The 27,295-nt window shown below is 40.6% G+C and overlaps 1 protein-coding gene across 1 annotated transcript in view; it reads left to right on the top strand.

Annotated features, from left to right (window-relative positions):
* Positions 1 to 1,164: 1,164 nt before the first annotated feature.
* DAP (death associated protein) overlaps positions 1,165 to 27,295 on the top strand; it is a 47,088-nt gene continuing 20,957 nt past the window's right edge. Inside the window, exons 1-2 of the mRNA XM_005153362.3 lie at positions 1,165 to 1,303; positions 7,805 to 7,901. Coding sequence (XP_005153419.1) covers positions 1,249 to 1,303; positions 7,805 to 7,901 — 152 coding nt within the window. The 5' untranslated portion in view covers positions 1,165 to 1,248. The remainder of the gene's footprint in view (positions 1,304 to 7,804; positions 7,902 to 27,295) is intronic.

The raw sequence follows: 27,295 nt of genomic DNA, 5'->3' as shown, positions 1-27,295 counted from the left end.
CCAAGCTTGGGAAAGAGTGGCTGGAAAGCTGCTCAGCAGAAAAGGAGCTGGGGTGCTGATTGACAACTGCTGAACATGAGCCAGCATGGCCCAGGTAGCCAAGAAGGCCAACAGCATCCTGGCCTGTCTCAGAAATATTACAGCCAGCAGGGCCAGGGCAGTGATCATCGCCCGGTACTCAGCACTGGTGAGGCTGCACCTTGAATCCTGTGTTCAGTTCTGGGACCCTCACTGCAAGAGAGACACTGAGGTGCTGAAGTGGGTCCAGAGGACAACAAAGCTGGTGAAGGATATGGAGCACAAGTTTTATGAGGAACATCTGAGGGAAATGGGGGTGTTTAGTTTGGACAAGAGAAGGATCGGGGGGAACTTACTGCTTTCTACAATTACCTGAAAGGAGGACGGAGTGAGAAGGTGGCTGGTCTCTTTCCCGAGTAACAAGTGATAGGGTAAGAGGTTGAGAGACTCAAGCTGTGCCAGCAGAGGTTTAGACTAGCTATTAGGATAAATTTCTTCACCAAAACGGTGATCAGGCATTGGAACAGGCTGCCCAGGGAAGTGGTGGAATCATTGTTTCTGGAAGTGTTCAAAAAACATAGATTATGCCCTTAGTGACATGGTTTAGTGGTGGTCTTGGCAGTCCTGGTGTAAAGGTCTGACTTGATAATTTTAAATGTCTTTTCCAACCTAGTTAATCCTATTAGTCTATGAAACCACATATACTATCCAAACTGGACTTCAAAAAGGAGCAGCTACAAAAGGTAAGGTTAATTCCTATTGCTCGGGGAGAGAGGGTGGGGAAAAAAAGGCAGGCTAAAAGGCAGGCTTCAGCAGGGGAGCCGTTTCGCAACTCTCAGCTTCACACTTAGCTGTGGCAAAAAGGGTCATGAGCAATTAAAACTCAGACCGCTAGGGAAACATACAGAGAAACAGAAACGGAGATGCAGCTAACGGCAAAGGAACCACCCGCTCCGCTGCAAAGTGAACGGGCTGCACCACCCACCAGAGCCCCGGCCTGGCCTCACCGCCGCTCCCAGCGCACCGCTCTCCCTGGCAGGGCGGAGCGGGGCGGGCACGGTCACCTCCCCCTGCTGCCCCGCGTTGGTCCCGGCGGCAGCGCAGCGCGGCCGCGCCCGGACACCGCCCCCCGGTGGGCGCGTCCTGGCGGCTGCGCCCGGCGGCCACGTTGACAGGGCGGGAGCGCGGGGAAGGCTGGGCGCGGGTAGCGGGGCCGCTGCCACAGTCAAAATGTCTTCGCCTCCCAAAGAGAAAGCAGAGACGCGGGCCGGACACCCTCCTGCTGGTACGGCCGCCGGGGCCCGGCTCTCCGCTCTTTCTCTTCCCATCCCTGGGGACAGGACGGGGGGGTCTGGGCAGCCGCGGGACAGGGGGGCCGAGCGCCTCCGGGAGAGTTCGGTCGGGCGCCAGTTCCCCGCCAAGTCCCGCGGCGGAGGAGGGTGAGTGAGGGCCCCCCCCTTTCGCCGCCGCCGCTGCCGGGTGTGTGTGCCCCGGGCGGTTTCCCCATCCTCCTCCGCTCGCAGGATCCGGCTGACCCGGCGTCTGGCACCGGGGCTGGTGCGCGGGTACCGGCGGTGCCTGCCTGCCACTCGCTCGCCCTCCCCCCACCCCAGCTTCCCTGGCCCTCAGGCAGCAGGTAATGGGGGCCACAGTCCCTGCCCTGCTTTTCTCAGGGGAGCCCTCATGTTCCAGGGAAACGCCCACCAGGTTTGTGCTGTTCGGCATCTTCTGGCCCGGGACACTATTAGCAGTGTCTTCATGGGTCCTCGTCCGTGAGGGCATCACGGGCCCGAGAGGCCTACGAAACCACCGGCTGTGGCTGATGCCGGCGGGAAGGGGAGAGGAGCAGCCTGGCTGTTGGCAGCACAGGGCACGCCGAGCAGACACAGTGCAGATCAGTAGTACTCCGTGCATCCCTTCTCCCTGTGAGCGTTATGGGGCCAGTGCTGGAGCCAGTGCACGGTCCTGGCCTTAATTCTGGAGGCATAGGAAACGCAAGCTGATCAGCAAAGGAGGTCCAGTACCTTCTACCCTCTGCTGTGAGCTTATGGGTAAGCCGAGCGGTAGGTAGTCTGGGTAAGAAGCTGGGGTTCTCCTTTTGTGGGGTGCTGGTCTGCCACTGACTATACACAACAGTTCCTCTCTACTACACAGACAGGGTTCAGGTATTCACCTTACCAAGGTGTCTTGTACCTCCGTGTACTGTTAGCTTCTCTTCTTTATTAGTTTTCTTTAAAAAGGGAGCTTTGGTCACCACTTCTAATGTGGCCTCAGTGTTTCCTGGTGCAGTTCTTGATTCTAAACCATGGGATGGTTAGTTTTATATTCAAATCAGTTGATGAGATCTAAAGCCAAATTTGAAAACAGCTTTTGAACCCTAATCAAATGATGTGGTTTTATTATGAGGACCTGAAATTCTTTTAAATAGGTAATAGAAGTGAGCAGTAATGGCTTTGCTTTGAGAGGCAGATACAGTTCAGGACTTAGAGTTAGGCTGATGTCCTGGCCCAGTAGAGTCTTCCTATTTCTGCAGCCTCCCTTGTAACAGTAGCTCTTACCTGACCTCCTGGTGAGCTGGCTCAGGGAACCAAGCCAAAGCAGCTTCCTCTGCACTAACAGCTTTTGAGCTGGCTTGCCTTGAAGTGGGCTTCAGCATGAAGGGTTGTTAAGACCTCAGGTTGGTATAGCTGTGTCTTCTTGACACATCTTCAGTGGAAAGGGAATGAAGGATAAGTGGCAGATATTTTCATTTGGATGGTTTGTATTTTCTGATTTTGATTTTATGTTGCATGTTTGAGAGTTTTGTTTCAAAACCTGTCTTTAAAAAGCTGGGTTTCTTTTAGAGCTGTAGTGAGCCTCCGTAGATCACAGGTGAAACCAGCAATGCACAATGCAAAAGCACAACTGCAGTACAGTACAGATTTCCCTTGCTTTCAGAGTATTTCAGCATTTTATTCTTTTTTTTTGTAAAACATGCATCCACATATGAACTGAAGAACTTTTGCAGCCATGTGCCGTTCAAGATCACTAGCATCCCTGAAGGGTTTTCTGTCAGTATGTAACCAGTTCAGCTTTGGAAGAAAGGTAATACCCAAGTCTGTCTTTGAGGCCAGAAAAAATCTAGACATTATCTTCAGATTGTTTCTGGAAGAAGATGGTTCTGAGCTGGTTGGCAGAGGAAGCTGGCCTTGTGGTCTTCTAACATTGGGAATATCCACAATAAATGTGCTGACTAGCTTCAGTTTATATTTACTGTAGGGGCTGAAGCTAGGTGTTACTCCTCCATCTCAAGCCGGTTTAGATCCCTGAGCAATAGCGTAATGCAGTAGGGCAATTTGCAAACAAATTTTAATAAAATGAAAGTCAAAAATTCTTAAATAAAATATCACTATATAGATACAGGTGGAATTGTGTTCATAAATAACAAGGTGAGTTCCTAGCAAGGCAAAGATGTGAATAGGGGATAATTTTCTGACTAATGGCTTAAAAGGGCTGGTTTTGCTACATACAGTTGTATAAGAGCCCTACTGGTAATTATGGATGTGTCTTACTCCACAGAGTATGAATTAGACACATAAAAGCTAGGAAGGATTCAAGTAATCAAATTACAGCAGAATTGTCAAATTCACTGTTTTTCATATGCACTGTTGGCCCTCGCTTACTCAACTGTGTGTAGTCTGTTAGCTTCCTCTCTGCACTGATCTTTCTTTTTGGGGGGACGAGGGGCAGGAAAGAAAAGAACAGCACTTGAAAAGACAAAGGATAATGAAATGGAGAGGAACCTCAATACCTCAGGCTGGTAATAGGGTGCACAAAGTGACTTTGAAGTCCATTCTGAAACTTAAGAGGGCCCCCCAGTTTAACCTTTATTAAATATCCATCTGTCAGTGAGATCAATGCATCTGTAATGGGTTGCTGGGTAGGTCTGTGCAGCTTGCAGTTCATCTAAAGCAGTCTTGTGTAATTATGCTTTTCTTTTCTTCTAGTTCTTTTCTTCTAGTAGATAATGCAGAGGAATAAAGCAAGGTGATTGTGTTAATAGTTTGTTTATTTATGAAGCTTTGCAATTGGTTTTTGAAAATAGTTATGTGCTTTTTCCTACATTAAAAAATATAACTGAGACAAGATTTCTGTGAAATGAAGCTATGTAATAGCTCTTACTTCCATTCTTCATATGTCTTATCGATGTAATGGAATCTGTTATACTGTACATATGAAATAAATTTTGTATTAATATTTAATACTGTACTTAAGGAAAAGGGGAAGCTGCTATAGCTCTTGATTATACTCTGGATTTCTAAAAGCCCCCATCTTGTTGCTGTGACCAGCAGGTGATGTGGGTTGAGCTTGAAGGTTTCTCCAGAAAGGACTGCCTCAGGTCTGCAATCTGGGTGAGCGAGCTGTGGCGCTTCTCTAGGTACTTGGTGCTTGCTTGAGCTCCTTGGAGTTTATTTCAGAATTCAGTCCCAGAAACTGGGAGCAGTTTGAAAGAATTGTAGAAGCACGGTATGGGGAAGGGAGGGGTGGTAAATAGACTGAGAATGTTTCCTGATTCCAGATTGTCTTGAGTGGTAATTGATTTACAGAGTTTAATGCATTTCCAAAAGGAGTAGTCATACCCTTAAGAGGAACCATGCTGGCATTCACAGGACAAACAAGACAGTCCTGTCTGCCTCTCAGGGGGAAAACATGACAGATAATAATTAATATTCAAAACTTGGCTGTTACCCAGCAGCGGGACAAACAGACCTGTGTGGCATTCTTCTTGGAGTGTGCTGGTGGGTAATCTCCTATATTTCATGCTTTAGAGGCTGGTGGCATCTTGGCCATCACCACCACAGGGAGCCATTCCTGGTCCCCTCCTGCCTTAGCACAGATCCCATCTGACCTCTCCTGAGCGAGCATATGCAGCTCGAGCTCCTTTGTCAGCTGGGAACTGCTTTCTTCCTAATCCCAACACGGTGTCGCTGGCACCCTCCTCTTCTGTGCACTGATATCTGGCAGTGTTCTGGAAGGTACTTTATCAGTTATTTAAATCCTCTCTGCACTGTGCTGGATTTGCTATGAGGAAATCAGAGCTCTTGCTCTTTCAAGGATGACTTCTAAGTGACAAAATCACAGTGCTAAGCATCTGTCAAATTATGTGGTGAATGCTAGGCGAGTAAGAAGTAGATGAATCCTCATAAATCCCAAGAGAATTTTCAAATGGAATGGGTCTTTCTTTTGCTTGGTGGATGTAATAATCGTTTCTTCTCCCTGTCTAACCCTGAGGTAGTGTAGTCTAATTGAGACCTTTTGAAAAGGAATGTTAATTATGTTGCAAAGGTATTTATCTTAAGCTAAACCTCTTAGAACTAGATTGGGTATGAGAATGCTGTGTCAGGGGTGGCAGAGATGTATATCACCTCTACGTACAGGATGCTCATCTAATCACTTTACTTTTGGTCTCAGGAATATTATTACTGCAGTTGTTTGCTGGATTCTTTTTTTGGTCTCCCAAATCTGCACAGTAATAACCCTGGACTAGTAGGTTATTCAATTGTTCAACAACATACTTTTAGCTGTCTGTATTATGCCTGTTGATACTAGTGCAGGAAATCAGATTATTAAAATTATTAAGCTGTTGCCTTGGTCAGTCACTGCTGTGCCTTTTAATTGTCTGTTTATTTGCTTTTTAATACCTGTTAATTCTACATACAGACAGACCTGAATGTGTTAGCTGCATATCTTTGCCAATGACAGATAAAGAGCAAACAAGTGGCTGGTGGTCTGATAATATGCAATATGAGGGGAGAGAGATTTTAGACCACCTAAAGCAGCACTGAATTTTTGGGTCGCATTTCCTGTTAGACAGTGAAGAATGTTAAGGTGTGCGTGTATATACCAGAAGTGCTGTTGTAACCAGGCAGATGTTGCTGTGGAGACAGCATCTTCTGCAAAAAGTAATTTGAAAGAGAACTAGTAAGAACCAATTGTGCAATGTTAAATTTATAAAGCAATGTAAACAAAATATACCAATCACTTTGATTACCTGAGATGTTAGAAGAAGGCAGCCCTTGACAGAACTAGGAGTGTTTGCATTTGCAAATAAATTTCTAAGGACTTAGCATCAAGAAAAGTTAATAGGAATTTCACTTTTAATTTTTCAAATTACATTTCTTTGTTGCCTAACCTTTCTGGTTTTCTTGTCTCATGTGAAACATTTCTCACCAGCTTAAATCTTGTAAGTTTTATGCTGGAGAGAGGACACAATGGTTAATGTTTTGATGGGGGTTTTGTGTGTGTGTGTTTGGTTCTTTTTTTAATGCATTATAAGGGGACACAGGTTTTGATAGTTTTAAAAAGATACTTTGGTTTTGTCTGTTGATTATGTGTCTTTAATTAATGTCCTTTATTGAATCAGAAGTTTATCTTTCAAATACCACATAGAGTTTAGAATCCATCTAAAATATCCCAGGGCCAAAGACCTGTCACAGTCTCTGTCCTGGGGTAGGTTGCTTTCTCTTCGCTGCTTGAATTCACCCAGGCTGTAAAATTAATGCACAGGAGTGTCTTTTCAGTGCTGTCCTGTTTAAGAATTGGGAGCTAAACCTGGTTTTAGATTTCAGGGATTAGTACTGGACTGCTGTGAGGTGCTTTAATCGTTCTGAGATTGGACACAGGAGAGCTGTCAGAAGTACAGCTGCCCCTCGCCATGCTGGCAAGCCACTTGGGCTCCTTCCGACTGCTGCTCTGGCATCCTGCGTGCTCCGGCTGCTCCATCTCTGCTGAGGCTGTCTACAGACATTACTGTGGCACAGCAATGTGTAACATACACCAATGTGTTTGTAGGTGGTTTTACTGACTCCTGACCACGATAGTGGTTTTCTGATATTGTTACTGATGGCTGTGTAACCCATTGAATTAGCTAACAAGTTGCATTGTCTTACCCTGGGCTGTCCTGTGAGTGTATACAGCAATGATTGAAGCAAGAAAAACCCAACCCAAACAAACAAACCCGTACAAATACAATATTAAAACAGAGGGCAGATCAAGAGCAGATTGCCTGTTGCTCTGCGGTTTTAGGTCTGGTTAAGTTCCTGGTTTATATGTCACTTTGGAGTGGATAAATTATGAACACAAATGGATTTGCTTTCATTGCTCATTTTTTGTTTCAAAGGGATTCTTTCAATTTTGTGTCATTTCTAAAACTGAATCATGACAGGGATTTGAAATGTGGTAAATGCTTATGTTTTGCAAAACAAAAAGCTCTGTTCTAAATGGTTGTTGTCCTAAATTTTGCTTTTTTATTATACTCCTTGTGAAGTATTTCTTTGTATAAATAGTATTATTACAGCTGTTCTTTTTAATTTGAAAAGACAGAGTAAGGTTCTTCAGCCCTTCTTGTTTTATGGGAGTATTTAACATTGATGTTCATGGACTTCTGCATAGTGTTATGCAAACCATCACCTTGGTTTGTTCTTCTGACTGCTGCAAGTTAGTAGGGGTGGGAGGAAAGCTGAGTTTTCTAAAATAGTTTTGGAAGCAGGTGGTAAAATGAGCTGCAGCTTCTCAGAATGAGCAAAGATGGATGGCACAATGTGATAAAGAATGGCAGATGTGGTCTTGAACTAGCTGTTCCTCAGGCTTGCCACTTTTAAACACTTCAGGCCACTTTCTGTAACTGTGATTACTATTACCCTACTTGGCAAAGTTTTAGGAGAGAAAGGAGGGCTTATCCTTAAAACATTTTTCACTTATGCTGATCTGACTGAGTTTCATTGTGTCTCTTTAATTTTTGTTCCAGTGAAGGCTGGTGGGATGCGTATTGTGCAGAAACACCCGCACAATTCTGATGCCAAAGAAGAAAAAGATAAGGATGACCAAGACTGGGAAACCAGCAGGTGAGCACTTTGATTTGGTGCATGTGCTACAGTGAATTTCCATGACCTTGAACCTTGTCACCATTTGGTCAAACCAGTTGGTTTTGTATCATAAAATCGATTTAAAACAGTAAGAAGTTACATGTTCTTTCAAGAGAATTGGGGAATTTGGGAATTTTTGCCTTGCTAAGCCTCCTTTAAATGATCTTGCCAGGTAAGTGAAGGTTAGGAAAAAAAGTACAGTTAAAGAAAAACATCAGCTTTCCTAAAATCTATGCATATTATTTCAGACTGTGCAGAAATACAGAGAGTAGGCATATTTGGACACAAGCATTAGGCTGTCAATCTGTGTATGAAGGTGGTCTTGCTGTGGGATAGATGATTTGTTGTACCCTTTGGCCCATGGTTCTTTTCTCTGTGAGGTATTTGACAAAGTAGTGATTTTAAAAGACAAGTAAAAAAATCAATGGTATTAATATCTGCTTTTGTTTTATGTAGGAATGTATCAGTTTCAGATGGAGCATACAAGACAGACAGCAGTTACCTAGATCTATTTTTAACTAGATCTATCCGGTAATTGCTGTGTAGAATTGAAAGCAGGGAGGTTCAGTGGACTGTTGCTGAATTTCTGTTCATACAAAGACACCTGGTTTTGTGCTGCTTTTTCTTGTAATCAAGACTGTAATTACCCAATATCTTTGTGTACTAGCTTTTTGCATGGATTTGTCCTTGCTATTTGCTCAAGGTAGAAAAACCCAAACAAACATTCTTGTGCTTTGAGAAGTAGACTGACTTACTTGATGTTTATTTTGCATGTAAAACAATGGTAATAAATAAGCATTGTGAAAATGTCTGTATAAATAAGAACAACCATGTCTATTTACTAACAACCTGAAAGGAAACACCTTTATGAGAAGGGAAAAATAATTTTAATCAATATAGCCAAATGAAAGGCAGGAAGACAAACTTTATGCCATTTCTTCCTTAACCGAGTTGGTCATCTTGTATTTCTGTTCAGTGGTACAGAACAGAGTCTGTACTGCAATAAGTTTTGTCCAAAGGAAGGAATCATATCTTGTGGTTAATTTAAACTGTGCCTGGGGATACATTCTTTTATTTGAGGTGTGTTTGTGTTGAGTTGGCTTTGGCTGGATGCCAGGTCCTCACCAAGCTGTTCTGTCACTCCCCTCCTTAGTGGGACAGGGTGGGGAGAAAATAGGGTGGAAAAAACTTGTGGGTCAAGTTAAAGGCAGTTTAATAAAGAAAAACCAAAGGCTATGCATGGAGCCAATGGAAAACATAAGACATGTACTCTATTTCCCATCAGCAGATGGTGTCCAGTATGTGTAGTGGTTGGTTCAGAAAACAAACATTGTAATAACAGATGCCCTCCTCCTCTTTTCTGTTTGCTTTTGTTGCTGATAAGTTGTCATAGGCAGTGGAATATCCCTTTGGTCAGTTTGGATCAGCTATCCTGGCTATATCCCCTCCCAAGATCTTGTCTACTGCCAGCTTACTCATGAGGGGGAAATGTTGAAGAGACAGCCTTGATGCTGTGCCAGCACTGCTGAGCGGTAGCCAAAACACTTGGTGTGTTTCCCACACCTTTCTAGCTACCAGTACAAAGGACAGTATGTGGGGGCTGCTGTGGGGAAAATTAACTTCATCTCAGCCAGACGCAGTGCAGTGTTATATACCTGTTTGTTCTTACATTTCCTCAACCTCATGGTGAAGGGAATCTCAATAGGATTAGTGGGAGGAATTCTTATTCCTGTTCACAGATCTGTACCTCTGCTACAGTATAGCTATCTGCTTTATAAAAGATTCTTCAAACACAATTTTAATTCCCCTATGCCTCTCACTGACATAGGGAAAAGTTAATTTTTAACCTTGGTATTTGTGGCCATGTCTGCCTTAGCAGGTGCTGTGTCACAATAGAAGCAGATTGGCAGGGGGAAACAGGCAGTGCTGACTACTTCCTGTTCACACTATGTGTTTTGGAGATTAATTTAGTCTGGTCCTCTGGACTGAAGGTCCAATCCTAGCTGGCATGTGTGAGGTGTTTCCTTGGACTGTCTGTTCCAGTTCAGTGTTATCTTCTGGGAGTCCAGGTCAGCTGCCCTGAGACTAATCTGCAAAACAAAACTTGTCCAGTTGAAGGATCGGGAGGAGTGCACTCCTGATCCTAAGATACTAACAAATACACACTGTATATTAATATTGTAAAGAAGGTCTGTGAGCAACTTTTATGGTTTAAAGGCAGAGGAGGAAGTTTAATGGCCTCGGCAGCTACTGTATTAACTAGGGAGTAGTTGGCTGTTGCACCCCATAAAATACTCCTTCAGCCACCTGATCAGTTTGTTTCCAAAATATGCACTTGGAGTACACTCTTCACCTTGGTTTTCTTGTAGAGGATACGTTATTAGTCTGTGTTAAACACTTGTGTATTCATTCAGCTGTTCTTTGTATATTAATACAAAAAGCATTGGTCTGAACTTCTTATTTCCTTGATTTAATCCTTTTGAGACAGAAAGCGTCAGAATTGACAAAAGGAGCATAGTTAGATGGAAACCAGCCTGAATTATAAAACAAAACTATGAGCTGGTTTACAAGTCTGAGACAAGCTGTTTTCCTGGTAGAACTGGGAAACCTCTGTTTCTGTGAGGGAGAAGGTTTGATGTGGCTGTTGTAGGCTCCTGTGGGAATACTTGTACAGCTTCGGTGGCTGTACAAGCTATAGATGTGAGCAAGAAGTTATTTAGCCTTAGACAGAATAGGCACACTCCACAGGCCATAGTACTTGAAGCTGTTGTTTGTCAAAATTAAATTACGTTTGCAGCATGTCAGCCGCTTTCGTGCAGGAAGGTGCAGTCCCCTGGAGTTTCTCTGTCTGCTCCTGCTGGTTCACAGTGCCCTTCTGAAACACTTGGATGTTTGATGCCTGTGGAGTGAGGTTTTTCCGGAGATGGAAACAGGTTTATCAAGAGGGGGAGAAGAAACCACTAGCGTTCTATTCTGCTTCCTCTGTTACCAATATATATGTACCTTTTGGTCTTTGCTAGTTGGTATTTTATGTTCCTTTGGTAAGGACTTTCAGAGACATCTGTATGTTTAACTTTCTAGTCTGGTGGTTTTAGTCTTTGCCATTTTAAGATAGTATCATTGGTATGATGCAATCTCCACTCCTTATTGCATTCAAAGTCAGAAGAAGTAAACAGCCCTTCAGGCAACTGGTATTGGGTGATACAGGCAGCTGACAGTGATGTGAGAAAATAACAAAACAGAGGAGTAATTTGTGTGTGAAGAGGGAGGCTAGAATTGCTGAGTGATTATTTTAATCTCATTTCAGGTTTAGATGAGCACAGATTAGTGGAATTGGGAGTAAATCAAGGCAGAAGATTTTGAGTTTTCCCAGAGTTCCCTGGGAGCTCTGAGGGCACGTGTCCTCCCCGTGATGGCACAAATCTGAGCAGCTTCTCAACAAGAGGCTTTCGGCTAATGTTCACGGAAGTATTTGTGGGGTTAGAGACAGTTTTCTTTGGTTTTGCATCATGCTTGCAGAAAAAGATATTGGGTCAAATGTTTCTAGTCTTAATGTAAACAAAGCTGATACAGGTAGACACCTCTACAGTAGCTAATTGCTGTGATAAAGGTGACTTTAACATTCACCAAGTATATCATCTTTGACATTTCTTTTCTCAGTTGTTTAGCAACCTGCAATCTAGTTACTGTAATTTACTCTGCAAAGTATTTTATTCTGTTTCCTAAAATAAAATTGTTGTGACAACATACCTTTTCACGAAATGGTAGGCTGAGTTGCCATAATGGTGATTTGTGATCCCTTAAAACAATATGGGGTAAGATGATGTTATACGAGTCTAAACTTTTCCTGCGAGGTAGTGCATGGCCTCAAGCGGTATTGGAAATAGTCTAAGAGTCTGGTGTAAATATAGTTTTACTTAAAGAGGAATGGCTGAAAACGATTATATGGAGAAGATTCAATGAAAGAAGGAAGGGTTACATCATTTGGTTTAAGTGAACTAAAAAAAAATTTGTGTGGCATCCCAAGCCAGTGGCAGGACTGTGGTCAAGATGTCAGGGGCAAACTTGACTGTGAGGTGGGGTCCTTGGCCCACATATTCTTCAAGACGAGAGATTTTGATATCTTCGACCTAGTTGGAGATAGTATACAAGCTGGATGAGCTTCTGGTCTGTTACTGATTTTCTTAATGTTTCTGTAATTGCTTAACACTTGAGTTGATTTGGGTATTGGATATAGCTGCAGTTTTGGTGGATTGACAGTCACACTGATTGCTGCTGGAAGTGCTTTTTTTTTATGTGTGTGTGATGATAGATGAAGGTGAAATGTAGAGGAAGGGTTATGAATAGAAACCATAGTTTTTCAGGGCTGTATGTTGTCATAGAAAATATTTTAAGTCTTGGGCTTATTAGAAGACCATTAATGCATGTTTAACTGCAATTTGTAATAGCATGTGCACTCCTGGTGCCAGCATCTGACTCTAGCTATAATAAATACTCCTGAAAGACACATAATTTGAAGTGAGAGCTGCTTGTTCAGTTTTGCACAAAAGCTTTATTAATTGTCTCTTTGGGACCTCTAGAAGAAGAAACTGTAATTACATATCAGCATCTGGATTTTAAGGAAAATATTTAAGGCAAATATATGACTCATTTTGCCCTTAAACAAACAGGGTAAACTGCAGAAGCTTTCATGTCTAAAGACTCTTTCCCTCTCTTTTGTTGTATTTCTGAAACAAAGTGGGTAATTACAGTGATTTAATTCCTGAATATGAATGCAGTAGAGTGGTTTCTCAGTATACATATGTAAATTACGTGGTTTATAACTTAAACTTACCTGGGAATTGTGAATCCAACATAATGTCTGACTTTCCATTAGCTCTAGAAAGAATAAATTATGTAGCCTGGATTTTAATTCAGTTAAGGCTGGGTATTTTGGCCTCAGACATATTCATTGGGTAAAAAGAAAAAACAAAACAACAACAACAAATAAGAAGAGGATAATTCAGAATGTGATGATTCAAAACCAGAATTATGCTAATGAAGCATATGGGTGTCCATATGTCAAAGAGCCAGTCTTGGTACCTACTCAATCACATGGTGGTAGAGGAGTTGTTGAAGGCCTGTGTTATCCTTTAGGTATCTCTGTGTTACTTGTTAAGTTTGAATACATTAGTTCAGCTGCACCTGATTTTTTTCATTTAAATGTGTGATGAAAGTCTTAAAAATTTAGGCTGCAGATATAGCATTTAACACAGAGTATGTTTTCCTTTTCCCTCACTTAAAGAGTTCTGTTGCAACTGACAAGAAATAACAACAGGCATTGTTATTTCCATTTTTCATTTGCCACTGAAGGTTCTGCTGTCACTGAAGTATATTTAATATTTGCCTTGTTAATGACCCTAAGGTTGTCCAAACTTCTGACAGAATTTAAAAAATAGGAAGTAAATTATAGAGCTAAGCCATTAGAGCAGGCTTGTATGTTTGTTTGCACTGTAAATATGTAAGTGCTTGAAGCTCTGCCTACTCCTTGATTTTACCTTGTTGTTCTGGTTGTTTAGCTGGGGCAGAAACTGTAGAGTCAAAGTCCTGACCCTTTCACTTGGGAATAGCCGCACTTCAGCACAGATAAGACTTGGGAAATGACGTCTGGTGTTCAGCTTGCTTGCACACAAGTCTTGTAGGAGGTAGTTTCTGTCATGGATGAAGGCGTTTCAGTCAGGTTAGTTCTAATGTCTGTTGTAGAGTCAACGGGTGCTTGTCAGTGGGAAAACTTGAGAGTTCTAAGAAGGGGAAAAAGAAAGCAAGATACTTCAGAGTTTGTTAAACATGAACACCAAACCGTTGTGAAGATGTAGCATTGTATTTCCATAAATACTCAGTGAGTGTTTTTCCCATGTAGTTTGCCAACATAAAGTTGAAAAAAATACCTCTTTACTCTGTTCATGCATCTGTAAAACCAAATTATTAGAAAAGTAAGGTGGCATTGGCTCAGCATGATGAATATTTAAGGTTAAACGATAGTGGTAGGTTGGGACATATAGGCTGCTACATCTTGTGCTTGAGTTTTTGGAGAGGAAATGTGCAACTTCAGTGAGTAGAGTATTGACTGAGTCTCCCTTTCTGGCAGCAGGCCCTCTTACGTGTTGGCTTAAAAGGTCTCTTAGCCTATTGTGTCAGTGGAGGAAGCTCTGAAGGAGTGAGCTGCTGCTGTGTACAAGCATCTGTCATCAACATCTAGATTCTCCTCTTTGACAAATTTAACATTTCTTCCACCACTTTTCTAACCACCTTTTTTACCCCTCTTTTTGGGGCCCAATTCTGTTAACTCTGAGCTGATGTGGCTTTACACAACGATTTTATTCACAGACTGTATGTTGCCATTTTATGATTGACCATCTAAAACCTGAAACTTGATTAAATATATGGACATAATGGATATGACTCTTGGGGTTTTATTCATGCCTCATTACTCAGAGGTGGAGCTTTAGAGACAGTTGGCCTTAGAGGATGAAATGTCAGGGGAAAAAAGCAATCCAGCTGTAAACACTGTGCTTGCAGAAGTTTCTGGGAAAGGTGCAGACTGCAGCAAATGTTGGGCATCACCCCACTGCATTCTAGAGATTGGTGTGACTATAACTTTTTCTTTACTTGCTTAAATATTCCAGAGGCTGAAAGGAATTTCTGCTGGCAAAAGAGCTGTAAAAAAAAAAATAAATAAATTCAGCTATAGTTTGGTAATATTATTAAGCAGAATACATAACGTAGCTCAGTGAGGGAAATAGCTTCCTAAGTTCTCCATAACATCTTTATTTTCCAACAGGATTTGGTGTAAGTGACGTTTCTCTTTTTTCTCCTTTCTTCTTCTTGTCTTTATTATTTTGGACTGAAATTCACTTCACAGTTAAGGGAATAGCTTGTTAATAGTGTCATGCTCTTCTTTTGTGTGACATTGTCTTCAATGCGTTTTCCCACCTCAGTCATCTTTTGTCTTAATCTTTTGCGTAGAATTTTTATAATTAACAGATGCTCAAATCTACTGAAGTTTATATATGCATAATTTGTTTAATTATAAAATCTAAACCTGATATTATCAATTTTCCTGTGAGTTTTCAGGATAACACCTTCTACAGATTTGCTGCTGGAGAAGTAGCAAAGTAATTGCTGTGACCTGTGTTGAACTATATCAAATGCATATACGTTTATAGATTTAACTATACGTATAGGGAATAGAATATGTAATACTGATTTTTTTTTTATATGCAAGAAAATAGCCTGTGAATATCTCCATTTAAGAAGTGAAAATAACTGAGTGTAGGGAGTGGAGAAAAATATAGACAAGATTATGAATGAAGCATTTTTATACAGAAAGATGTGAGTCTTCTGAGAGACTGTTTCATGCTTCCAGTATTTCTTGATGCAGTAAGTTGATAAATCCATCAGTGTAAGTGCTAGTTATGACATTATATGGATAGCTCTTTTCATATTCCTGAAGTACTGTGTGCATGTGTGAAAGAACTAAAAAAGATCTGATATTTCCCTCTCTCAAAGTGGATAGAAGATACACCATGCAGCTCAGTGAGAGCTGAGTTTAGTCCCAAAGAAACATATGCTGTCTTAGGAAATTAGCTGGAAAGCTAAGTTGAATTGTCAGCCAAGCTGGTGTAAAAAAAAAAAAAAAAAGATTTTAAAAGAATAAAAGTCTATAATTCATATTCTATGTGATGAGGAAAGTGAGAAAAGCTTAGTCATATGTGAGAGGAAAATTGAAGGGAAGTAGTATCTTGTGAGTGGTTTTCAATATCTGTATGGAAGAATAAAATATCTTAAGCTAGTAGGCTGAGTAGTGGCATTTTGCTTTGTGCTTTTTTCTCTTGGAATCTTTCTGAAGTATTGGAATGCATGGGATGGAGGTCACCATGCCAGTTTGAAGGCACAGTGTTGAAACAGGTATTACATGAGCATAGAATCGCAGAATGGTTAGAGTTGGAAAGGACCTTAAGATCATCTATTTCCAATTCCTCTGCCAACAGCAGGGACACCTCACACTAAACCATGTCACCCAAGGCTCTGTCCAACCTGACCTTGAACACTGCCAGGGATGGAGCATTCACAACTTTCCTGGGCAACCCATTCCAGGGCCTCACCACCCTCACTGTAAAGAACAACTAACCTGAACTTCCTCTATTTAAGTTTGAACCCATATCCCTTGTCCTATCACTGCAGTCCCTGATGAAGGATTCTTCTCTGGCATCCTTGTAGGCCCCCTTCAGATACTGGAAGGCTGCTATGAGGTCTCCATGCAGCCTTCTCCAGGCTGAACAGCCCCACCTGTCATTATAAAGTAAAAAAGTTTCCAAACCCCAAAGTACAGTCAAATCCTTTTCATTATACCACCTAAGACCAAACCTCTATTACTTGTTAAGCAACACTGAGAGCATTTCTAAAGCTAAAGGTATGAATTTCTGCTAGAAAAAGCTGCCAGAGGACCAGATGCTACTTGTTTATTTAGAGTCAAAACCCTATGTTTGAAGTAAAGTCACCATGAGCTGAAAATGAGTAGGAGGTGTGTGAGATTGACACCATGTGCGCTAAGGAGGGGGATCTAGTTTCTCAAGTAGCACCTTCCTCTCCCTTAAGTTTCTTTTGCCTTAGCTGCATCAAGCACTGAACTTTGAAGCGTTAATATTAAAATAAACTTAGAATTACCATTTGTTAACTGTGACTAGACCAAACAGACCAAACAGGAGGGCATTTCATTCAGCTGCTCCCAGGACACTGGTGCTAGAATCAGGGTATATATGGAAGATAATTAAAGACAATGTTGAAAATGTTTGTTATATTAGCATCCTAGTTTTATTTAGTCTGCTGTAGCAGTTGATGGAGCTGTTCATTGCAGCACATTACTTGATGAGAAAGTGTTCGCTGCAGTAGGCTTGCTGCCTTTTGATTTTATTGTAACCAGTGATTGCATCTTGGTCACAGACGTTTGCTAAACGGCAATTAATAAAAAATATTTTGGCAATATTCACAAATTTTAGTTCTGATGAGTTTCAGTTTCTCTGGGATTCATTCCTTAAAATATATATAACATGGTGAGCCTGGGGCTCTTACTGTGTTCAAAGAGGAGCTGGCTTTGTTGCTGCAGGGTATAACTAAAATGGTTCCCTAATGATCTTGAAATGTAACTTTTTCCTTTTGTTTTTTTTTTTTTCTCCCCAGGTTGTTATATCCATAATTAAATACGCAGCTAGCTCTTAATTATGGAGAGATCCATGGCATGCTTCATCTAGCACGCCATACTGCAGTACTGAATGAGACAGTCTGAGAGTCCTGGTGTGTTTGGTTTCACTGGTGTCTTTTGCAGCAGGGGCACTCTGCCTTCCCTGAGTCTCAAGACATGCATTCAGACTGAGTTCCTGTGGCTTGCCTTGGGATTCTGCCTGGGGTGGCAGGTAGCATTAAGCTTGCAGATGACAATGTGCCAAGGGTATGACTGGATTCCATGTCTTCTCAAATTATAAATTTAACTCTGGGGAAAATGACAAATACAGAGCACTCCATTAAAGACAGATGCTGGGGTTATTTTGTACTTTGCAATACTGAATGTTTGTCACTGCTTCCCAAAGCATACTCCAAAGCACTCTTCTTGATTTGAAAAGAAAAAGAAATAATAACTACAGAGCCCCTGGTATTGGAAGAGCAAGGCTGATTTGTGCTAGAACAGCTTAAGTTGTAGGGTCCCTTTTGTGAGTATTTGGAACCACTGAAAGTCTTCAAAGTAATTCAGTAAGCATGATTTCATTACAGAGTGTATGCATCCTTGTATACATTAAACTCTGATAATGAGCTTGATTGTCCTCCAGTCCTGACAAGTCGCTCTCCTGAAAATGTAACCTCGTATGAGTATTTAGAACATTAGTATTTAGAAACTGCATTTACTGTTTGGTAGTTGTTAGGATGATGAAGAGTACTTTGCATTACTTATGAAAGCTGCCATTGCTAGATTATTTTTAATATTTTATTTTTGCGTTCAACATATTAGCATATTTACTAATATACACCATGTTGTTGTTGCTAATAACCAACTTATTTGCATGCAATAGACTTTTGACTCTGTGGGGCACTCATTAATTAATTGACCAGCTAATGCGTGGTTCCATTTGCCTTGTTTGTTAAAATGTTGTTTTTGTATTGGAGGTGATGGAATGAAATTACAGCAAGAGAACCGGGTATTTTTACACTAGTGTGATTCTTTTATTTCCAGGATGATACTGACTTGTGATTCTAGAGGAAAAGTGTATGTAGCCATGTGTATGTTGTTTTATATCAACAGTGACACTAATAACATTAACATAAATTCCTCCACATAGGGCTGTGTGGAAAGCTTTTGGCTAAATGGAATTTAGCATTCTGATTTATTGCTTTGAAAACTGCTGTAGAATTAACTTCCAGTTTTCAGGCATTGCACAATTCTGTTTCTACTGGTGCATTTGAAAGATTTTTTTTCTTGCTTCAATTTACAGTGGGGAAAAAATGACAGAACCTCAAAAGCTTCTATGGAACAGAGCTGCGTGTTCTGTTTTCTCCAAACATAGGAATTCTGTCTGATGGCACTGGCTGTCCTGATTCCTTCCCTGTATTGGGATGGTTTTGATGACCTCTAGATGGCTTGGAAATTAATACATTTTTTCTTCATATTTTACACATGAGCACAACTGCAGAAAATTTGCAGTCCTGCTGATAATGTATTACTTCTTCCTGCTGCTGCCCTTTTGAGGATCTCCCCTTATGCCATGTTGTTTCTCAGTCTTCACGTTCTTGCTTTGTGCTGTGTCTTACCCTTAACATTATTTCTGTATTGGTGATTGCCAGTTGTCCTCTTCCTGATGAGTTTTTCTAAAATCAACCTTCTTTTTTCTGAAAGAGTTCTAATGTTGAGAAACCACTGTGTATGTGTTCCGCCTTCTATGCAAAGCTGACTAACAATGTACCCAATTCTGATGATCAGAACTTGGCTCCTTTAGATTTTCTGTGTCAGACTGGGGGGGAGGGAGGAGAGAAGTTTTTTAGAACTGCATTATTTCCAACAGAAATAGATATGTGATAGTCATAAATGTTTTAAAGTAGTTTCTGATCCTCAGGAGCGTCTCGTGCTGTATCCCATGATAACTCAGTTTAATGAGGAGGCTTGCTGGCATTTTTTGGAAATCTGTGCATACCAAGTAGGCTAGAAGATATTTTTTATTATTTCTTCAATAATTCTTTCAGGTTTTAATACCTTTTACTGGGAAGAAGAAATTCACCAAGTTAATGCACACAGTTTTCTTGTGCTGATAGGATGAGGAAAGGGAAGATAACTGCTTGCAGTTAATGCACCAGATTTTGTCTTCTTCTACAGCATTTTTTTTAATTTACATAGGTTTATTAGCTAATGGCTTTTTAAGATGCAGTATAGATCATACTTCTCCCTGCCTGTTGCCATGTCTTCTAAAACAATAAAGAACCATTAATACAATTAAGGAAAGGGGGAATTATAACCTCATTATAATCTCTTCCTTCCTCTTCTGTTTTAAAGAATATGAATGGCTATGCAGGGCCAGCACAAAGCTCTTGTCTCTCCTCGCCTGCCTGTGTAGCACTCCCTGGCAGATGATGCTTCAGAACAGTGTACAAGAAGGGCCAGTGTAGAACAAGCCTCCAAGCATATAGCAATCCAAATTACTGCTTAGAAATTTGCTAATCATGTTAGCCATTGGATGTAGTTCCTATTTCTCCTGTCCTCTTCTGATCATACATACATTTCTCACTTTGATAATTGTATTTCTGTTGATGGCAGCACCACAGTTTGAGTAGCCTGTGTTGCAGAAAGTGTTTGCTTTTTGCTTGCGTGGGAACTTCTTCCTGTGCCCTCAAGTCTTGCTTACTAAGAAATAGTGAATACTAATAGTGAATAACTGTGTTTGTTTTAGCTTCTCCTCCCTACTGTGTATTTTTCCTGGAGTTCTCTTTTTCTCTCTTTGTTTTTTTTTTGTGGTGGGATAACTTGAATTGCAGTGTGGAGGGTAAAATTACACTGTAGACTTACACACTGGCATAGTTCTATATTTCTGCTTTTTTTTCCTCTTCTCTTAGTTGTTCTCGTTTTCCAGTTGACTTTGTAACTGCCTTTAGGGTATTAAGCTGCTGATTTCAAAAATCTTGTCATGGTGATTCCAGCATTTGGTTTTGAGTGTAATAACTGTTCTAGAGCCCATCATTATTATGTACAGTTAGGATTGGTTTTCCCAGTGTGTATATTCTGTATTCATCAAGGTGTCATCTTTCTCTTTCTTTTTATTGTTCCATCGTTCCTCTGAGATCCCTTGTAACCATATACGTTCAGAGTTGTTTTTTTTTTTTTTAAGCTGAATAATTCACTAACATTAGCATATATTGTCATCTCACTATTTAGGTCTCTTTTTTAGATTCCTGCAGGATTCCACTGTTAACCTCTATCATTATATTTGATTTATCCCTGTGCTTTATTTCTGGTTTCTGATCCTTGAGAGTGTCTGCCATATCCCATGGGAGCTTCATTTATTTAGTGAGAAGCTTTGTTTGTGTTTTTTTGAATCCTGCACATCCCAAATAGACTGAAAGGTTTTTCTTCCTATGGACATTCGTACAGATTTTGGTAACAGTTCCATCAACATAGATCATCTCTGTTTTGGGGTAACTTTGCAGTAACTTTACAGTGAGAACCCACTCCTTATTTTTCCCTAGAAAATCCTGAACTAAATTTTTCTGATGCTGTTACATTCACTAGGTGGCATAGGTGGAAAACTATGCAAACAGAAGAATTAAGTAATAGATTCATATGCTGAATCTAATTCAGCATTCACATTGCTGAAGCAAATTAACTATTTGCCTGTTAATATTTTCTAAGTTTTTTCTTTGAATGTATTCAAGAGAAAAACCTTGGCAAGTAAATAGCTTCTGTATTCATTTGTTTTTATTTGAACTTAATTATGTTATTACAGGATGAAGATTATCAAATAAGGCAAAATGTCTGTACAAAAAAACTATCAGCAGAATTTCTATCAGAAGTCATCTCAGGATTTAAAAAACTTTGTAAGGATATTGGCTAATATTTGAGTTGTTGAATCTTCGTAGTTTGTTTAGTCTGCCATAATTTCAGTGAGTGTTTTCTGCTATGAGATTCCGTAGCCCATTTAACCTTTCAGCACAGGAGGCAGTGTTGGGCCAAGCTTCTGGGCAAATATTCATGCGTTAGGATTTGAATGAATAAACAAAATCTGTATTTACAGAAGTGGTAGACATATGACTTCATATATGTAAACAGTGAAAGTATTGATTGTTGCTAGTGACCTTAAGGAAGTAAACAGTGAAATCTTCAAGTCTGCAGGTGATACAGAGCTGTTGTGCTTTGTTAAATGCCCTACCAATGATGAACTCCAGAAAGACAGCACTAAACTCTGCAAGAGGTAGTGTTGGATTACAAAAACCCCTAGAAAATTCATGGAAAATAGTTTTTGGTGAGGGCTACTAAATACAAGGACACGGCCTCTGGCTTGGGAGGTTCCCAAGCAGCAGGTTTCTGCAGAGCACTCTCAGGAGCACTCTTCTGCATGATTTGGCCTTATCTGCTCTCCCACAACACTGTTCACTGCTTCCTGCTGAGAGTCAGAGCCAAGTGAGTATGTGGTCTAACACTGTATGGCTAATTGTAGACTGACTTAATGTTAAGAGCAATTGCCATTTCAATAGAGACATATGTGTGCTGGGAGGAAACAGTTATCTCATGAAAAATTTATTCATTGAAAGTGAGTAAGAGGAGTACTTGGGAATTTGGCTTCTGGGTGACCGTGGTGACATTAGTTGATTATAGAAACAATCCAGTACTACCGCTGCAGTAGTTAAGAGAACATTTGTGGTAGATTTTTAGGGGCTTGGAAAGTTGGAAGCCTACATCAGAGCACTTTCTAGGAAGGCATTTGAAAACTGAATCCTAAATTATTCTAGCAAATCACTGCTTTTCTTAAATGTATTTTAAGTAGCATAAGTAGGCTAGACACTCAGCTGGTGTCAACAGGCCTGTCTCTGTAGCCTTAGATGAGGATCTGGTCTCTGTATCGTATGCCTCTTTAGTCCATAGCATATCTGTAGGCTCTGTAGCAAGTTCAGAAAACAACTCATGAGCAGTGTTATCCTTTGAATTTACTGCTGTTGCACATGATATTAATAATATCTTTAATCTTGCAAGATTCCATAGGCAAAAAGGGTTAGAGAAAATGGAAATCTAATTGCTCAGACATAACCCTGATACTGTTTACAGCACCTCAGGAAATCTCTCTTGGTTAGATTCTGAGCATTAGGCCAGGGGGAGGGAGAATTTGAGACATGCATATATGTCTGGGGGGGGGGTTGTTTGGCTTCTTTTTAAGATTGGATGCCAAGGAATGCTTCCAGGAGCTTAGTTTTGGCATAGCAGTGTATGAGTTAGCACCTTAACTCTCCTAGGCTTTGCTTAGATTTGTATCCATTATCTTTAATATGTGGCATAAATTGGATATGATTAATTCTATCCTAGTTTCTTCAGGCTGTAGTCATGGACATGAATACAGACTGAGCTTTTCTAGCAGATACAGAAAAAATGAAAAGCGAAGAAAGAGCCTTGATTTATCCTTTTTTTATTTTTTTTTTCCATTTGATTTCCTGTTTCTTAAGATGGAGATAAGAGTTGCAGTGTTAGTTGATGATTCATGATCTGCCAAGATCAGTTTGACTAAAAGGCAGGGGGAAGGGGAAATGCCTAAAACATGTTTAGCTTTCAAAATATGAAAAAAGAAGGAAATGTAAGACTTGTCTGAAAAAAAGAATTTTTACACAAACCTGGCAGAGAAATGCTTTCATTTTCCCAGTTGAAAATTGAGAAGACAACCTGGTAAATATAGCTGAAAAATTTAAGTGCCACATGTTAGTCTAACTAGCAGAGTCTAGTGAGACTAGTCAATCTATGTATAGATGCCAAGACATGGATGGTTTTAATGTAAAAGTTTAATTTGGTTCTGCACATCAATCACTTACTTTCACTTCCCTAAAGTAAACTGTTGGAAGAGATGAAATGCAGCTTTATGGGAAATAGCCTGAAAAATCTTTATGCAGAGTGGTGTTGCTTTAATTCAGTGTGTAGTACGTGATGTTCATGACTTTTCATACTTGGTAATGAGCTTCTCTTCACCCCCTACCTACTTCAGTCAAGGTGTGATAATTTTTATTTAGGATGTAAGTCTGCGGTCCATCTGCTGCTAGGCATCTTGAAATAATTTGGAAGTGATGTTGTGTTAGAGAGAGTGTCCTGGAGTAATTCACATTTGGTAGAAGTAGTATTGGCAGCATAAACATTGCCTTCCTTGATAGTTCTTGTAAGCTGGTAATTACAAACAATCCTGAAACGATCAGAACTGACGTCTGTCACGTGCCCACGCAGTAGTACTGCATTCTGGGAACAAGATCACAACCACCCGGCTCAAAGTGCAAACCTGACCTGAAGCTGCTGAATAGGTCTGATGTCGGGGAGGACCCCTCTGCTCACTTCATCCTTGTGCCATCCTGATTCAGAGCTCTCCCCTGAAAGGGGTGCATGGTTAAGTGAGAACCTCCATTATTTTTTTCTAATCCCCGCAGTCTTATTTTTGTTAATGCATGTGGGAATTCACTCTTTTTTACATAACACTTGGTAGGTTTTCAGGGGGGAAGATTACTTTGATCGTCCTCTTAAATCAAAGCCTCTTAAGGAAGGTAGTGCATTGTCAAAAGCAAGGGATCTTTTGATCTGGCCATAAACTGGGAACCAGCTACAGTTATAAAAGTCTTTGCAGAGTATCCAACAATTTTTTTAGTCAAAAAGTACTAGTGGTGTCTTTATGGTACCCATACAGTCTTCATGTGAAAAATACTGCAAGTGTTCAGCCTGGAGAAGAGAAGGCTGTGCAGAGACCTCATAGCAGCCTTCCATTATCTGAAGGGTACCTACAAGAATGCTGGAGAAGGACTCTTCATTAGGGACTGTAGCGATAGGACAAGGGGTAATGGGTTCAAACTTAAACAGGGGAAGTTTAGATTGGATATAAGGAATAAGCTCTTCAGTGTGAGGGTGGTGAGGCACTGGAATGGGTTGCCCAAGGAAGTTGTGAATGCTCCATCCCTGGCAGTGTTCAAGGTCAGGTTAGACAGAGCCTTGGGTGACATGGTTTAGTGTGAGATGTCCCTGCCCTTGGCAGAGGAGTTGGAACTAGATGATCTTAAGGACCTTTCCAACCCTAACCATTTTCTGATTCTAAGAAGTGGCAGAAGCAGTTGGTAGAGAAGATGTTTAGCCCCACAGCACCCCAGCAGGAATGGGTGGTCACCAGGGTCAATGCTGTCATCAAAGCAGGCAAGGGAGTGAGCCAGGGAGCTACAAACCTTCTGGGGAGAGAGGTCATTGAGCTGAGATGAGAGACAAGGCTGGGCACAAATGCACCAGTGGTAAAATGACATGAAAGAGTAGTTTAAAAAAGCAAAAATCAAGCCATTCCTGTCTACTAGGGTACCTCTAGCACTGAAAGAGGGAAGATTTAGATTAGATACAAGGGAGAATTGTTTTACAATGAGGATAGTGAGACACTGGAATAGGTTGCTCAGAGAAGTTGTGGGTGCCCCATCACTGGTGGTGTTCAAAATCAGGCTGGACAGATCTTTGAGCAACCAGATCAAATCAATCTTAATCCCTCTCTGCCCATGACAGGTAGGAGTGGGCTAGATGGTCTTTAAATGGTCCTTCTAACCTAAGTTATTCTGTGGTTCTATGTCTACAGGTAGTACTTACATTGTTTTCTATTTTGTGGGGTGAAATTTCAGATCATCAGATGGATTATAACCGTATTTTTTAAAGTCCAAGCAAAAAAAAACCCCAAAAACATCCCAAAACCAAAACAAAATGAAAAAAAAAAACAAAAAACAAAACCCAAAAACCCCAAACCCAAAAACGTTTGGCTGAAGCACGTTTGACCTAGAAAATTGACGTTATTGCAAGCAACAGCCTTGAATGGCTTAAAAAGAAAGACTTAAAATAGCAATGTTTATAGTCTCATTTATGTATAAACCATCTTCCTCAAAAAAACATGATAAAGTAGAAGGAAATATCCTTATAATCAGATTTTGCATAGTTTGCATTGTTGTGTGTCTGACACCTCTTACTGGGACAAGACGAGCCTGTAAATGAGAAGGAGCACTGACTGATACTGAAGTAAAAATACCAAATCTTCAAGGTTAGTTTTGTTGTCATTTCTTTGAGTGTTTCTTTTGACTTGAACATGGGAAGACAGCTTGGTTTCTGGTAGCTGAATACCAAGTGTCCTCACTGTGTTACTTTGGTTATTGTTCCTTGATCATGGAGCCACTTTGTAGACGTTAGTTGCGAAAGGGTAGGGACATGGATAGATGAAGAACCTGAGGATAAGCAATGAAGTATAGAGGGTACTGGGCTTATTAATGTTTCTCAGAGAGTGTTGTCATCCTCATTTAACAGGCTAATGTAGAAGTTCTCTCTCCCATTCTGTTATTACACATTAGCAGCTACGCTAGTGAATGACAGGGGGCACCTAAGTCCAGATTTCATGTCTGCTTCTTTAAGGATGGGAGAAAAACCTTCATTTGGTGTACCATGTGAGGGTAAGTTAGAGCCTTGCTGTGTCCACAGTAAGAGTTTGTGAAATGACAGGAAGAGCAGTACCATCTAGCAGGAAGAGAGTATCTCCAAAGCTGTATGCTTGATGGAGGAGGTATTTTGAAAGAGAAGAGGTATGTGCTTTAGTTAAGTCAACACATGTTTTTTCACCAAGGGACTGCTTGTCAAGTTTAATTCGAAAGGAAACTAATTGTTAGTCTGACAGTTTGATGTGCTGGGAAACACAATAAATAACATTGGTACCAAAATCGTTTTTAGCTCTATTACCTCATTGTTGTTTGACTTAATGAGAAAGGAAGAGCTGAAACATGCATGTTTTTAGGGACAGCTGCCTATAAATTTTGCTTATGTAGAAATAATGCAAGTTTTCATGCTCTTTTCTTCAGATGCTTATAAAAACTTGTTTCATAACGTTTGCTAATTAACATAGGCATAAAAATGTTGCTAGTTTTGGTGACATGCTAGTATGTTTATCCCAGTGTCTTTGGTCCTGTTAACATTTTCTTCTCTACTGTATCTGGGACAGAGAACAATTCAAATTCCCTAAACTATCAAGATGTAGAACTAGAGCATTAATTTGCATTTTTGGTCATAAGAGATTTCATTAGCATCACTTGAACTTTAAAGAACTAATTGCAAGCTTATTTTACAGTTGGTATTAAAAGGACAGCAAGGTCACTTTCTCTGATCAAAGCGAAGACTGAAAAGAACTGCTTGGCAACTGGCTTAGATAAACTTGGAACCAATTGTATGAATCATCAGTTTTATTGTTATCACTTCAAACTAGTGTAATTAGACGTTACCTTTTAGTCAGTCACAGAATACAGTCAGTTCTCTACAAAATTTAAAGCAGCTTGCCAAACACTGTTGTGAGACTGGCTTTAAAATGGAAAAGACAATGGTTTCTGAGGAAGGTAAGACTTCAGGCACCGATCTGGATTAAGTGCTGTCATTGCAAGCAGCTGTCTTTACTGCTGCCATCAGTTTCTTATCCTCGCTTTGTTCCAGCAGTTGTTTAGATTTTCTGAAGAAGTGACATAACGTTTATCAGCTCTTTCCTCGTGACAGCAGCCAAAATTGCACAACAGTACGAGGAAGATCTTTAGCAAAACTTCTGAGTTAAGCTGACACTTAAACGTACGTTGGCATTTGCTTCTTTCCTGAAGAATAGCTTTTTTCTCTCTCTCTTTGCAACCTGCTGTCAGCTCTGTAGTGGTACTGGTCAGCAGCAGCAGGAAAATGTACCACTTCCTGAAGTTCTGTTTCTATCCTGTGACAAAAATTGGCATAAGATCCTGAATGTAGAAATATCCAGGGACTAATGTCTCCAAGGAGTAATTTATTACAGCTAGATAATAAGGGGAAGAACTAAAGATCCTGAGGGGATGAATATCTTTCTAGGACAAAGAAGGAAGGTTCAGGGAGTAGGAGGAGGCTTTTGAAAGCAAAGACTGTAATTGTCTGAAAAGATAATTGGAAGGTGGAGTTGTGTAAGTGTGTAAGAGAGAGACCTGAACTGCCCTAAATAGGGCAGAAAACTGAGTGAGAGTCCTGCTGAAGTTAATAAGGAGCTAGGTAGAAAAGGGAAGAGGAATGAGGAGATCCAAATCAAGGTGTGAACAGGAACGGCAGAAGGAATTAA

Source organism: Melopsittacus undulatus, chromosome 1 (genome assembly GCF_012275295.1).
Source record: "Melopsittacus undulatus isolate bMelUnd1 chromosome 1, bMelUnd1.mat.Z, whole genome shotgun sequence".
Lineage (NCBI taxonomy): Eukaryota > Metazoa > Chordata > Aves > Psittaciformes > Psittaculidae > Melopsittacus > Melopsittacus undulatus.
The sequence above is the reverse complement of the archived record's forward strand: the minus strand, read 5'-3'. Positions and strand labels throughout refer to the sequence as shown.